The sequence below is a fragment of the Artibeus jamaicensis genome, unplaced genomic scaffold, assembly GCF_021234435.1.
Source record: "Artibeus jamaicensis isolate MK-2021 breed Jamaican fruit bat unplaced genomic scaffold, CSHL_Jam_final scaffold_1964, whole genome shotgun sequence".
NCBI classification, from domain to species: Eukaryota; Metazoa; Chordata; class Mammalia; order Chiroptera; family Phyllostomidae; genus Artibeus; species Artibeus jamaicensis.
In genome coordinates, this window is record NW_026522030.1 from 9,907,605 (window position 1) to 9,923,564 (window position 15,960).

Genomic DNA, 15,960 nt, shown 5'->3' on the forward strand with positions numbered 1-15,960 from the left:
CAGGGGGTGGGTTTGAGGAAGGCCAACGGTCCGGCTTCGGCGTGGCCCAGCTTAACCGCAGTCTAGATAAAGACTGCTCTTCGTTCATTCGTTCAACAGATATTGACACAGTATGCCAGACGCTCAGCTATGTGTTGGGGTGCATGCCCTTAATGAAATCACATTCTAGCAGGGGAGACTGGACGTCAAGAAGGGTAGGAGCAGTTCTTGGGAGATCTGAGTACATTGGTCTCCTGTGGCTGCCATAACAAACTGCCGTAAACTTGATGGCATAAAACAACAGAAATTGGTTGTCCCACAGTTCTGGAGGCCTGAAATCCAAAATCAAGGTGCCGACAGAGCCATGCTCCCTCCAAAGGCTCTAGGGGAGACTCCTTCCTGGCTCTCCCAGCGCCCGGTGGCTCTAGGTGTCCTTTAGCTTGCACCTTTGGTATGACTCCGATTGCTGCCTCTGTCTCTTTACGTGGTCTTCTCCACGTGTGTTTCTTCTTCTTCTGTTTCTTGTGGGGACACGTGTCACTGGACTTAGGACCTACCTAGTTAATTCAGTATGTTCTCACCTTGAGAGTCTTAACTTAATTCTATCTGTGAAGGCCCTTTCTCCAAACAAGGCCATATTCACAGGTACCAAGGTTTAGGGCTTGGGTGTATCATTTCGAGGGGGAGGGAGAGGTTCACAATTCCACCTATTACACTGAGTGATTTAACACTGCTGGATCAGGCCCCCTGGATGCTCCCACCTACATTACATCAGTATAATTAGAGGGCTTTTTTAATATCAGTGCTCTTAGTGCAAGGTTCCTCGGAATGACAGAAGTTTGTTTATGAACAAATTCACTCATCTGAGTCATGTATATTTTTAGAAGCATGATTTTGTCATTTGGAAATAAGACATGGTATTAGGAGGGTACGCATATTAGAAAAAAAACACATTCAGACAATTAGGGTATTGCAAAAAATTTTGCACCTTTTTTAGAAGGAAAATTGTTAATCACTAAGATAGATGCATCTGTCACAAGAAAAGTAATATGGAAGAAACCAAGCCACCTTAGAGATTTCTGCTGATAGTCCCTTGGGAAGTGTCAATGAATTGGGCTGTATGGTAATTAATGTTCTAACAAAATGTACCCCCCCAACCAGGGCAAAAAGAATATATCGAGAACAGCCAATATTGCATGGATATGTTAAAAAGCCATTAGAAACACAAAGAGCTATGGATACATAAATATATAACAAGGAACCTGTAGTTAATTAATGAACACCAGACATTTATAGACACAGAAAAAAAATAACCTTTAAGATGGATAGAAGGACAAGATAAATACATAAAGCAGGGTGGGGCAGGGAACAGCATGGTACTAAAGGGGAAAAATGGTGATCGCTGATTCATTGGGAAACCTAAAGGGGAAGATTAAATAGAAGCATCCCCTCAGGTATATCCACCTGGAGGTTTCACAAGTTGTTCAGTGAGAAGAAACTGGCATTAGCAGAAGAACTTAATATTTATACAAAGTGATTAGTGCATTTAAATACACTTCTATTTTGCCTAACTCGTTCAAGTACATGGTGTTCATTCTTCACAGTGGGCTCAGTCCTTGTGAACTAAAAGTCCTCTGTCCTTATAAAGAAAACCTCCCAGTATTCATTAAAAGAGAAGAGAGTGAGAATAACATCTAAGCTGGATAGACCAGAATAAAACTTCAGCCAAGAAGTTTTATTGAGTATCCTGGCACCAAAGATATGAAGACTGATTAGGCCCAACGACAACCTCACAAGACGGAACTAGGGTAAGACTTGCTTCTATCAGATTATGCCATTTGTGTGCATGAAACAAATTCTGGCCTTTCTGACCCTTTGAATGTCTCCACAACGTCTGCAACTAACACAGTAAGAAACAAATTCCTAATGAAGGCAAATTCCCAAATAGCACGTGCACATGCATCAAGCTCCACTATCAACACCCATCCCTTTCTATCTGGATTTCTCGAACTTTTATGCCTTTGCAACAGGAGCCAGTGAAACACCAACACATCGCTGTAATTTATATCATGGTCTTGCAAATTCTGCGAAACTTAATTACGAGCAAACAAACTTTCAGCACTGGATCCTTATTTAAATTAGTGGATATTTTTTTGACCCATCAGGCTACTACCCACCTTTTATTTAATTTCACTGTGGTATTTTTGTTTGCTTTCTCTAACATTTCTAACATAGATAACATAAGGTCAGCCTTTGTACCACAAAGGAAAGCTTGAATACATTCCTTCTGTCTATTCTTTTGTACAAGCGCTAATAAATCCAGGAGTGAAATATCTGTAGTTATATCCCAATATAAAAATGGACATTACTTTGTTTTCAAAGAAAAATTCATAAGTGACATATATTTAAATTCTAATCATTCAAGAAAAATGCCAGAAAGCCCTCCCACCAGCGCCTTTGTGAGCCGAGACGTAAACAGAATCCCGAGGGGGGGGGGGCTGCTCCTTCGTGTCTGATCCAGTAACAGAGGGGAAGTGGTTGAGTCTGATAAATTTTGCTACGAGTTCCTTAACCTAGACAATAATTACAAACTCGTGTATTTAATTCGAACAGTGATAATTAGGTAGATTTCCAGATGACTCATTTTGTAAACCTTTGGCCATTAGTGTTCCTGCTGGAATGGGCCGTGCGCTGCCTTCCCACTGACATCAGTGGAAATCTTGAGTCAAGATCAAAGCTACTTTACGCCTCTCTGACCTTTCTTCACAATGCACCGTGGGGCCCGGTTTCTCAGCTCAGAATTTTCAGATGTGCTTCACTGTGCCCGTGGGGTTACCATCTGCAGACAACGTACGTGTAGATATTCACTGGAGACCCTACAATAGGCTCATTGGAAATCACGTCTTGGCTTCTAGCTTTCAGGAAGCTTCCTAATCCAGATCCCAAATTTCAGGAAATCGCATGTCTGGGTGACTCACTGGAGGCTTCAGTGACTACAGACGTGGGGGAGCAGTCCTCATTTTACCCCTAGAAGGCCGCCACAGGCTCACTTCCCTCTAGAGACGCACTCGGGGAATCAGACTAGAGAAAGGATGCCTTACCTTGATAGTCATGTCTGCGCTGGATGTTCCTGCGGCCTCCGAGGCTGCCTGGTCTCCCCTCAGTAGCACACTCTCCCACCCGATTCCTGAAAAAGAACAGAACAGGGGCATTGGAGCCAAGTGCGTTCAGCTGGCGTGGATAGACACACTTGTTGTTTTGCAAAGCCATGTGACTTGTAAAAGAAACCGATGATCATGCCCAGCACCTCCCCTGCCCCGCAGTTACTGCAGGGAAAGTTTCCTTTTGAAAGTGTGGGCAGTCAGCACCTCCTCTGTTTGTACTTAACCTCCAACTGTGGACTCCATGGTCCAAAGCTTGTATCTTACAGAGAGTTCTGTCCCTAGCCCAGAGTAAAGATGTTCAAATGAACTTCTCCAGAATCCAGGCCTCACACTGTGGTCTTGCTTAGAGCTGACAGTGAACCCCAGACACAAGAACACACGCATCCGAATCTAATTCAACACCCAATAGAAATGATTCCAGATCATTCATTGTCCTACATTTCACACACCTACTGGAAAGAGCTGAGCTGCCACACTCACTGTTCAGATCTATACACGCTTTCTCTCCAAGTCTAGATAAATCTTACTGTTCCTTTTTTCTTAAGCTGTCAGACCATCTCTAAGAGTATTTGTCAAGATACAAGATTTTGCTCTCTCCAACCTCAAAAAAGCAGCCAAGGGCTCTTATTTTGTAATACCTGAGAGCAGAATATAGTAAACCTACCTTAATTCAGATGTACTGGTGTGTAGAATTCAGATGTGAATGGAGGTGGAATGATCTATATTAATGAAAAGTTTGAAGTAACGACAAGTATATTTTTAAAAACAGACTTATTGTAGTTAAACCTACAATAAGATCTGGGAACAACCTAAGTGCCCATCAATCGTTGACTGGATAAAGAAGATGTGATAAAACAACTCAGCTATTTAAAAAAAAAGGAATCTTATCATTTCTGCAGGGACCTTGTGGGTGTTATGCTCAGTGAAATAAGTCAGACGGAGAAAGACAAACACCATATGATTTCACTTACATGTGGAATCTAACACAAGACAAGCTCATACATCCAGAGAACAGACTGATGGGATTGGGGGCAGGGGGGTGAAATGGGTGAAGGGGATTAATGGTAACGAAGTGAATTGGACTTACAGTGGTGAACCCTATGCAGTACATACAAATACTGATTACACTGTTCTACACTTCTGGCTGATGGGTGTGAGCAGCAGTGAATCAGAAAAGGCAGATTTCTGAGCAGGGGCATTTAAGTGCTGATGCAGGACCTTCCAAACACCCTTGCCCTCCACCGCGGTGAATAGCAGTGTTCCAGATAGTGGCGGTTTTGTCAGCCTGAGCCCCAGCATGCAGTAATGCATAGCCAAGACAGCCAAGTGACAAGTGCAGCGCAGAATAAGTGAGAACCAAACCTTCACTGTTCTTAGCTGCGGGAGTTGGGGCTGTTTATCACAGCAGCAGAACCCCGCCCAGCCTTAGGAGAAGGAGCCCTTCCATACCTGCCTTTCCCATCAACATCCAGTTCTCATTAGGGTTCTTTTTTAACTTTTTGATTTTAGAGAGAGAGAGAAAAAAAAAACCCATCAATTTGTTGTTTCACTCATGTGAGCATTTGTGGGTTGCTTCTTGTAAGGGCCCTGACTGGATATCTAACCTGCAGTATATTGGGATGATGCTCCAAGCAACTGAGCTTCCCAGCCAGGGCCTACAGACAGTTCTTTACATAAATCCATGTTCCAGCCTCTAAGTCAGTTCTGCCATTTATATTTTATCTCTTCAACCCAGTGATACTGGTTCATACTTTCTACTTTTGGGGGGCCGCTCTCTGTTACCCCGTGCTTATTGTGCAGATGAGTTGCATCTCATGAAGGTTTACATTCCAAAGACAAGGGCGTAAGCCTGCATAGTAATCACTGCCCTTGAACATTCCTTAACTCTCCCATGCAGTACAATGCAGCCCCACACTTCAGAAAGCCCCACAGAGCCATGTTTTGTTCTAGCTTTGGACAGACCATTTTTTCTGCCACATATCAGATGATGTTGTTGGCTTGTACTAAGGATCATGTTGTAGAGAAAAATGCAGAAGTTGAAATTTTAGAATTCTCAGGGTTTGGAGATACTCAAACTACGAGAGAGAAGGAGCTGTGATCAAGTGCAGAAAAAGAAGGCTAACACCTCCTTTGTCATCTTCGCACTGGGGTATATCATTTAGGGTATTTTGGGGCACAAGTAATAGAAAGTCTACTTCACAGAGGCTTACGCACCACAGGATAGGCTGGCTCACATAACGAGAACTCTCAAAGTAGCATGGCACCACAGGTGATTAATTTAGTGGCTCCACAGCCTCATGGCCTTAGTTTGACTTCTCTGCAATTTTCCTCTGTGCTCACAAGTTGGACATAGCAATTCCGTGTGTCATGAAAACAACCAGAGACAGGGAAAAGGAGGAGTAAATAAGCCTTTCACAACAGCCCCTTCCATACCCCTAAGCTGACCCCCAAAGCCTCACAGGCCAAAAACAAAGCATAAGTCTATTCCTAAACTGATCGTGGAAAAGGGAATGGAATTTTCCAAACTGGCTTAGAGCTAATTAGTCAAGATTGACCCCCTGGTTTAGGGAGGGTCTCAGCCTTCTCTGAGCATACAGCCCCCCGGAAGATGATGAACGAAGGCACTAAACAGGGTCTTGGCCAGCAACAAAGAAGGGGGGATGTTGATGGCCATCACAGAGCGACCAGTAAAGGCTGTCACAGGAGGACACACACATAGCTTGCAATGGCTGACAGGACCACTTATGCTTTTAAAATTTCTCTTTTATTTCCTCTTTTTGTCATTTGTTTAGCTAGAAACATGCACTTGAATTCATGTAAGTTAAATATATAGATGATACCAGGACTAAGCCTTATGTTCTGGTGCCAGCTCCTCCAGTCTCAGCTCAGTGGCAGACTGACATCTCCACTTCCTCTGCCACTGTGAACACACAGCCCTGACCATGAGCCCCACTTCTAGGGGTGCTCATTAGGGCCTGAGCCAGAAGCGCCCTTAAGTGTGCCCTGTCTGCTGATGTCTGCTCATCGGTGCTGCCTCAGGGGGCCCTTGTCAAGCACAGTGGGCAGGACTGGGCCTGATACGCAGTTAGTGTCACCATCTGTCTGCTCAATGAGAAATGGGAATTTGGGCAGCCAGGTTGGAGAGACAGGGGCTTCTGAGTGGACCTGGGTGAGGGCAGAGAGTGCCCAAAGGAGAAAAGAGGAAGACTAAAGGAGAGGGTGTGCAGGGCATTGGAAACAGTTGTACCTGTGAGTTGGTTCACTCTAGATGCTGAAGAAACAAGCGGACTATGATTTGCCTTGTCCTCCAGAGCCAGGCAAGGTCTGGTGGCCCTGGACACTTGCCAGCAAACCCAGGAAGAGAAGCCACATGAAGCTGTGGTCACCAGATGCAACATGTCTGGGTGATAAGACCCTGTCCATTCACAGACCCGACCCCAGACCCACCCTGCTCCTCGGTCACCCCCCACCACACACACACACACAGCAAAGGTACATCAAGTATTTCCCTAACTGAACTGGTGTCAGACAGGGCCTTGAGTCTGCCAAAGCTGCTTGCTCATCAGGACAGAAGGCTCCTCTGCAGCGTCACCTGATGGGTGCCCCTCACATCGCCATGGCCTTTTCCTGATCATGTTCCTCTCCACCTCCCAAGGTCATGCTGATTGGGCAGCTGGAATGGACTGTCCTAGAAGAGCTCGGCTACAGACATGTTGGGGAGAAAAAAATCCCAGACGATGACCTGGGTAGCCTGGCTTGAGGAGGGAACAGAGGGCACGGTGTAGGGCCTTCAACAGCTAGGCCCGTCCCTTTTGTCTGCAGGGGTTTTGGAAAAGTCTTCTCAGGTGTGTCCACCCTTCTTACCCATGCCAGCTCTTCTCTTTCTCGTCACACCTCTGCCTCAACCCTCGCCAGCCCATTGACCTAGACAGTGTCCTGGAACTGCACGAAGTCTAGAGTCCAGCCTTCCACGTTCTAGTAGGAGAACCTAGGACCTGAGATAGAAAAGATGCAAAGGTCTCGGGCAGTATCTGGTAAGCTGGGGCCAAAAGAGAATAGATGGCCAGATTTCCAGGACCGGGGTTCTTCCTGGGGTCCAAATGATACCAAACCCATTTTACAGATAAAAGTCTGTAAAAGTGATTGTGACATCATTTTGCTTGATCACAATGAAAAGAATGGGGTTTGGGCCCAGTTCCCACCACATCTCAGCTCTCTTCCTTGTCCAAGTCTCTGCACAGAGCCTCAGAATCCAGACTCGCCCAGGTATTTGTCTTTCTTCTAGCTGCCTTTGACTCTCCGTGGGTTTCAGAAAATCCTACTCTGCTCTTGGAGGAGTTCTCAGCTGGGTGGTCATTAAAACTCAGCGGAACTGCAGAACAATGATTTGCCTTTAAACACTCCGGCTCTGGGAAACCCCACCCAAGGGTAAGCTGATGGGGCTGCTTCCTCAGAATGGGAAGCCCTGCCCCGGGGTTTGGAGGAGTGGAGCAGGATGTAACCCCACCCCAACCCCCCCCCAATGCAGGTGGTGGCTCATCCTCATTCCTGAGCCCCAGCCTTCTCTTACTTGGCACGGATGGAAGGCCGGGCCCTGGGGCTGCTGAAAGCAATGGGAGCAGGGGCATTTCCCCCTCCCTTGGCCCCTCTCCCTGCGATGAGCTCATTGGGAAAGAGAAAGGTCCACCCTTGGATGACAAGTCATTTCCTCAAATTCACCCAAAGGTTGTGTCCCCTTCCCTGAACCTCTATGTCCCTGAGGAAGGGAAGCCACTCTGGGTGCTTCTGAGGAGTAGATGTTCAGGTTGCTCAAGATGCACCAAGAAAAAACCTCAAGATCTTGCCAAGGATGTCCTCCATGCCTTCTGAACCCCGCTGGTCTCCCCGCCACATGGCCACAGCAACACCAGTCGTGGCAGCTAACCCGTACTGAGGACAAACAGTAGGTCAGGGACTATGTCTCTGTGTGTATCATCTCGTTCAATCCTCATATGAGACAGGTACATGAGGCCGGCACAATATTATCCCCACTTTACAGAGGAGAAAACTGAGGCTTAAAATATTAAAATGGAACTACAATGTAATAGAACCAGTACTTACTCCAAGCACTCAGACCTCAGAGGCTTAACCAATCACTTTACTGCCATTCAAAAGATTAGAATTTCTTCTGTTTTCCGAGTTACCAGAGCAGGAAGCCTGAGGATTCTGCTCCCAGAAGGGAAATTTTCTCCCCTGTGGTTCCAGTTCAAGCTGGCTCAGAGCTCACCATGCACAGGTCATTAAAGGTTTTTGTGGCGAGGCACCGAGAGATATATACAGCCCTGGCTGGCACTGAACCCAAACCGGCGCAGTTCAGCAAACATTTTCTAAGGGTTGACAGGGCCTCTCTGTGGCAGCTAGGATGGGCAATTCTCCCTTCGTGCAGGAAGAACTCCACGGGATGCCTCCGAGGGAGCCCACACCCATCTGGTTCTGCAGAGGGCGACCTGCGCAGTAGAGATCTTGAAAGATGGAAGAGGATTAAGACTTTCTAAATCGCCTAGTGCCTCTGAGCTCCATCTCAGGTTTGGACACCCCACGAGAAAACCGGGACAGACGTTGGGTGATCTGAGAAGCAGCCTTGCATGGGGAAGATGCGGAAACTTACAGCACTCTGGGCTAGAAAATCGAGTGCTGCTTCTCCCGGACTCTCTCGCTGTCAGCATGAGGTAAGAAGGAACAGATGCTGCTGCTGCTGATGATGATAATGGCAGCTGTCATTTCTTGAGTGCTTATTATGTGCTCTTTGTTGTGCTATATTTAACATATATTTTTTTGCAAATGAAAGTGAACACTACGTTCACCCTCATGGTCCAGACAGCAAAAATGAGGCTGAGAGAGGCAAATAATTCACCCAAGAACCCCCAAGTCATGGCACATCTCGCATCTGGATAAGGCTCCCCAGGGCCAGTGTTCATGCTGCAATGTGCCGTTGCTCCTCAAGATCACCTCTGCTGACCAACGTGCCCTTGACCAGAAGGGCAAGAAAGGCACCCCTTTCAGGACTGAGAAGATACATGCATACACATACCTGATCACCACACGTATATACTCTGTAAGCACACACACACACATGCACACAGAGACATCATGTGCATGCCTTTTGGCACATACAGACCCACATGTGCACGCACGCATAACCCATGTGCATGCACACGCATGTGTGTGTACTGAGATGTGAAGCTGCAACCGTGTTTCAGCTACCCCCATCCACTGCACACTCAGGAGCCTTGAACTGCCCATTAAGGAGAAAAGACCCATTTCTGTCACCGCATCTGGGGGTGGGCTGGGGAACTGGGTGTTCTCTTCCAGCTCTCCCCTCCAAGGTGCCTTTTAAGCCACCTTCCTAAGGGAAAGGGGAAGCAGACTCCAACTACATGAAAACGAGAGCATGAAAGGATCAGGGTACAGAGTTTAAAATGAGTGTTACGAGACCCTTGAGGCCCAAACCAATTTTGAAAATGGCTTGTTTGGGCTGGCCTGAACCGCTCCTCAGAAATTAAAGCCATTTTAGGCAACCTTGCTACCTGCTGCCAACCCACGGGACTGTTCACAAGCAGGCTCCCTGTGCAGAGGTTAGCGAGCCGGCGGCTCAAAGCCTTGCTCCACTCTCAAAGGAATCTGAAGATGTTACCACTCAGTGCGGCTCCTCCCCAAGTCCAGTAAAGGACTCTGTTGTGTTCCGTACAACATCCTGGCTTTTGGCTTTGTCAGCCTGATTCTACTAGGCTGGAAAGATATTTGATATCATCCCTGAACAATGTGATGTAAAATTAAATAAAAACCCAAGCTACCACCTTGGGTCCAGTTTCCAAGCAGAGGAGATGTGCTGTTTTGATTCAGAATTCAAACAGCAGGGGATGACAGGGGCACATCTCAGGCCCTTGGGCTCTTTGGAGGGTCAGCGCCCTCACTGGTATGCTGTGACTTTCCCTCTTGTGGCTGTGAAAAGGGTGCCAGACAGCAAAAATGAGGCTGAGACAGCCTCTCCACGTTGGCCTGGAGAGCACCGTGGAGAGCATGGGCCGTGGAGAAGCTGGTCTCTGCCATGTTTTACCCAGCTGACTGCCCTCCCCTCGCCCCCAGCCCCACTGCCAGCTGCAGCCCTGTGAGGCAAGGCCCCCCAGCTCATATGTCTTCCATACCATCACCACTGTTATTTTCACAAATGGGCCTGTGGTCACATCACTCCCCACCTGGACCTCATTCCTTGCATTTCTGCTGTGTGCCCTGCACGGTCCTTGGGCTGGGGCCCCCCAGATGGAAAGACCTGGTCCCAACCCTCAGAGAGCTGGTTGTCAGGGAGGTAGTTTTCTCTCCGGGCCAGCTGATTTCTAGCCCCACTCCTTTCCTCGCTGCATGGGGCCTTCCCCTGCTAGGTGGTCAGGATGTTACATTTCCTGGCTGAGTTCTGGGTGTGCTGCCAGCAGAGCTTCCTCCCCTTCCCCTGTGGAGGGGCTGTGGTGGTGTCAGGTGACCTGTGGGAGCTCACCCAGCCATTCAGAAAACCCAACTGCAGTAAGGAAATGTGTAGAGGAAAGGATGTTTTAAAAAGAATCCTCTGGAAGGTTCAGGAAGGGTCTCAGGGCAATCGTCAGAAGTTATCAATGGTGACCCATCTAGCTTGTAGACATGCTTTAATCTGCAATACACTGTTGTTTTGAATGACTTAGTTGCCAATATTTAAAACTGGCAACAAGAATTTATGCGAACATCCAAACATCTAGTTTCTCAGAAAAAGAGAGAGAGAGAGAGAAGGTTTCGCAAAACTGGGCCCAGGACCCACAGCTCCGCATGGCAGCAGCTGCTAAGAGCTGCGATGGCTGCTCTGACAGCCCTCGTTACCCATCCTGCTCTACGGCTTTTCTTGTGATTTGATGTCACTCTCTCATAGTAACAGTCTGGCCCCCGATGGTATCTGAGTCTACAATCCTGATCTGCCTTAATTCCCTCCAAGTCCCCCCATAAGGAGGCTCAGAAAAGTTGTGAACTAATCCCACTTCAAATTCTTTTTGGAAGAACACTTTTTGAAGTAGATTGAATTTCAACCACCAATTTAGAGGATACCTTTGACTTGGCCAAAGCTGGTTAGTAACTCATTGTGGAAACTGGCAGAAGAACCACGTGACCACTCACTTCACCAGCCCTTCTCTCCTTTACCTGGAAAACAAGGCTAATCATAGAAAACTCAGGGTTTGGGTGTAGATGAACTGAAATAATATGTATCACTCCTCGGCTCAACGCCAAGAACACCGCAATTAATCAAGGAAAGACATTATTATTATGTTTATGCTGTGATGCCCTAGTGGCTTTGCTTTGAAATAAATGACTTCTTTCGCTTTTAAATAAATGACTTCTAGGAATATGCAGCCTCACAAATTATGGCTGAGGAGTGTTGCCAAGAGAAAGAACAGAGGTCCAGATCTAAAGAGAAGCTTCTAAAATCTTCATGGGGCTGGGATCATAATTAGCATCTCTACTGGGTTATTCAGCGAACTTCCATTTTTCCAAATAGTGGCGATGACTTGGTCCCTTCCTCACCTCTCAAATTATCATAGTTCTTAACTAGGCTTAAGTAGAAACTACTTTAGCTAGCTGGGAGTTTCTGACTCCCAATTTGGAGCAGATTTAGGAGCCTAAAGGTGGAGAAGCAGCCAGCCAAGGTTAAAGCCCTAATGCCCAGTCCCTGAGAACGTGATTGTGTTTGGAGGTAGGGTCTTTACAGAGGCTATTACATTAAAATGAGGCCATTAGAGTTGACTCTAATCCAATGATTGGTGTCTTTATGAGACGGGAGTGTTTGGACACATGGAGACCCTCTGGGAGTGCATGCATACAGAGAAAAGATCACGTGAGGACACATGGAGAAGATGGTCATCTGCAAGCCAAGGAGAGAGGCTTCAGAAGAAAACACACCTGCTGACACCTGGATCTTGGGCTTAATCTAGGCTTCATCTTGGGCACTGTTTCTCCAGAACAATGAGAAAAGAAATTTCTGTTGTTTAAGCAGCCCTAACAAAAAAATCCACCTGGGTACCACGGGGTCAGGGCATAAAACAGGAGAGTCTCTGACTGGCAGCTGATGGATGTGAGGCACTGGGCAATTCCCAGAAGCAGGTCCACGGTAGGATGTGGGATCAGAGCCTGCACCCGGAGTCAGCGAGGGAGAAGGAGCAAGGCCAGTGATGCAGGACGGGGAACAGGTGGTGGTCAGGATGCGTTGCAGAGACAGGGCTAAAGGCCTTGGCTGGGATGCTAAAGGCTCTCAGCAGGCTGTTTGCACGTGGGGGGTTGTTTTGTTTAAAGGGCTTGAGTCTGAGCTGCTCTGGTGCTGAATGTGCTGAAGGCAGAGGATAAAAGATATCAATTAATTTTAATATTATTTATGATCCAGTGTTTGTTTTTTTTCCCCAGTTCAAGAGTGCCTGTATGATAAAAAACAAACAAGCCTGATGTTTCTCAAGTTTAAAGTCCCATTTGGGAGTTTGGCTTGATCCACTGCAGATGTCTGGAAGCTGAAACACAGACATTGCTTGACTAGACTTTTGGGATGCAACTGTAATTCACATCAGAGCATTTATCTCTCAAACGCTTCTCACACTGTCACATGCAAACTTATCTACTTCTTTTCTGGACACAGATGCAAAATTTTAAAGCACCTACAATCGAAATGACACAGGATCACTCTAGTGGTTTGATATATGATGGGGACAAATGTTATTTCTGTAAGTTCCTCCCTTCCTCCCTCCCCACAGACGCCAAAGGAATCTGGTCTTGGCTGATTCCATGTTTTTCTCTTCATTGCCCCGAAAGGAGGGATCAGTATTTGCCAATCAGTATTAGCTAGGCATTTACAATTCATATTTTTAGAAATGAGTAGGAAAAGACAAGCTGAAAAGACAGGGGAAAAGGGGAAGGGAAAACTGAGACAGATATTAAGTTGTCAGATTTTAGACAGATAGGTAGACGGATGGATGGACGGATCTACCTAATGGATAATATTTACCTATCCATCCATCCATCCATCTACCTACCCATCTACTGGGGGACCCCCCCAAAAAACGGAGTAATCTTCTGGAGGGTGGGACCCTGTAGCACAGGCTTCCCCTATTAGGTAAGTGTTCTAGGAACCCATCTGTATCAGTGTACCAGCTGGTGTTATTGTGAGAGGCTGTCTTCAGCTTCAGTGAATTTTTTTGACTCTTTCAAGGACTTTGCCCATTTCATGATGGGTGATTTATGAGTGCACCTGCTCACACCACACTGAATGTTCAGCAGTTTTTGAGTAAAACGGCATGACCCCTGTGCCTCACCCTCCCTAGTCACCTGATCTCTCCCTGAGTGACTTTTTTTGTTTGTTTGTTTTCCCAAAAAAGAGTCCTCAAAGGGAAATTTTTTGCTGATGTGGAAGAGGTAAAACAAAAAAAGACAGAAGTGCTAAAATCATCAAAATTGACAAGTACAAAAACTGTTTTGAGCAGTGGGAAAAAGTCTCAATAGGTGTATCACATCAAATGGAGAGTACATTGAGGGCGACTGAAGTTTAAACATGTAAGAATAAATACACAATTTTTTATAAATAAATTCCGGGTTTTGGAGGCCACCCTCATATATCTATCATATGTGTCTACTGTCTATCTAGCCATTAAGAAACACCATTGGCTTGAGGGAAGCAATTAAGGACCCACAGCGACAGCTATCACTTTGTCCTCTCCCACACCAACTACTATGTGTTATCTTAACAACGCCCCAATTTTCCTTTGGAGTGCTATGCTCCATTCCGAGTCTATGTGATTCAGGTACAGCTATCTACATTCCTCATTATCCCTCCTCAGGAGAAGAGCAGAGGCCCAGTGACAAATTTAGGATAAGCATGTGATAATTACAAGATGACAAAGTCGGCCCAGTGGGAGTCAGCCACAGCCCTTCCCTAGTGCTTGCCCCGTGAGTTGGATAAACAGCTAAGCTCTAAGCCTAAGCATCTAGCTTTTCCAAGAAGGAAGCCAGCGGAGCAGAAGGCAAAGCTGAGGAAGTCAAAGTCAAAGTCTAAGTCAAAGAAGGATTACCAGATTTCACAATCTTGAGAAGTAGAACCTTCTTTTCACAACTATTTTGACTCAGTATTTGGTCACGTGCACCCCAAAGGGCACGGACTAAAAGTCTCCGAGAGGATCGGCTGCAGAGGACAGAAAAAGGGATCTTCGTGGGTGTTCTTCAGAATAAAAAGTAAAGATTGGCATTCCCGTTAATGATTTTTGGAAGCTGGACTCTGTGTCTGTACATGTGACATTTCACTAAGACTGGCCAAAGGTAGTCCCAGGATTTAGTAGAGCTCTTTACAAGAGGACACGTGAGATTAAGAAATGCCATGGTTGGAAGAGATAACAGAAGCCTTCTAGTCCTATTTCTATGAAATCCTCGCATCTCTTCGTATGCATCTTGAAAAACAACCCACTTTGAGTTTATTTGCAGGGGAAAAAGGAAGTCACTCTCATAGAGGCAGCTTGTTAGGAGTTGAATTGTGTTCCTAAAAAAGATATGTTGACGTCTTAACCCTGACGCCTTATATATGAAATAGGGTCTTTGCACAGGGCTAATCAAGTTAGGATGAGGTCATCAGAGTGGGGTCCAATGTGATGTCCAATCTGACAAAAAGAAAGACAGATGCACAGAGAAGGCCACGGGAGGACAGGTGGAAATTAGGGTTATGCTGCCACAAACCCAGGGGCAGCCAGAAGCTTCGAGAGGCCAGGAAGCATCCATTGGGAGGGTCCTCAGTGATAGCGCAGCCCTGACAGCACCTTGATCTTGGACTTCCGGCCTCCAAAACTGTGAGAGACTATATTTCAACCCAGAAAAACACAGGGCTGTTTTAAGCCACCCCGTTTGCGGTACTTTGTAATGAGAACTGATACGTAGACTATTCCACTCCTACCAAGTTTCATGTTCAAGTGTATTTCTGGATATTGAGCTAAAATTGAACTCTATGCAAGTAGGAGCCCTAGCTCAGCTTTCTGGAGTCAGACACTTGTCTACTTCCACTGTGAAACAGCCTTCCAGTGTCCCAGGCTGCAATGACGTCCCAGCTGAGATGTCTCCGTGTTTTCTATTCCTGGGCCACACCCATCCGGGTGCCTCTCAGAGACTGTGTATGGGCAGCCACCGAGCCTTTTACTTTTTCTTTAGTGGCCAACCAGAGTCGCAATATTCCAGCACCCTCAGTGCCTTCTTCTTTGAGATGTGAGCTAAGGAGGGCTTGGATAGACTGCAACCCCGTATTAGAGGTCGCAATCGCTCCCTCTGAAAATCCTCCAAAGGGACACCTTTTCATTTATAGTTTTAAAGAAATACGATGGTGATTAAAACTATGATGAAAAACTGTTAAAGGAAGATGGAAATCATTAGAGACAGAGAGAATGTTTTCTAAGGCAGCATTTGAAAAATACCCTGACTCCTTTTTCCACCAAGGAGTCAGGGGTGCTTCTTAGGGAACTGGTCCCATCCTCCTATTTTAAAAGATTTTATTTATTTTTAGAGAAAGGGAGGGAAAAAGAGAGGAAGAGAAACGTCAGTGTGTGGTTGTCTCTCCCGTGCCCTCAGCTGGAGACCTGGCCCACAACGCGGGCACGTGCCCTGACTGGGAATTGAACCGGCAACCCTTCGGTTCGCAGGCCAGTGCTCAGTCCACTGGGCCACACCAGCCATGGCGCCCACCCCGTGCTCTCTGCTTCCAGGCCTCTCCCTTCACCCCACAGGCAGAACCAGAGGGAAGGTGGAA

The 15,960-nt window shown here is 46.5% G+C and overlaps 1 protein-coding gene across 7 annotated transcripts in view; it reads right to left on the reverse strand.

Annotated features, from left to right (window-relative positions):
• The window catches only part of PALM2AKAP2 (PALM2 and AKAP2 fusion), a 407,874-nt gene that overhangs the window by 120,530 nt on the left and 271,384 nt on the right, over window positions 1–15,960 (reverse strand). For all 7 annotated transcript variants that reach the window (XM_037152811.2, XM_053656209.1, XM_053656212.1 and 4 more), the window contains one exon: window positions 3,081–3,166. In XM_037152811.2, the coding sequence (XP_037008706.2) occupies window positions 3,081–3,166 (86 nt within the window). The remainder of the gene's footprint in view (window positions 1–3,080; window positions 3,167–15,960) is intronic.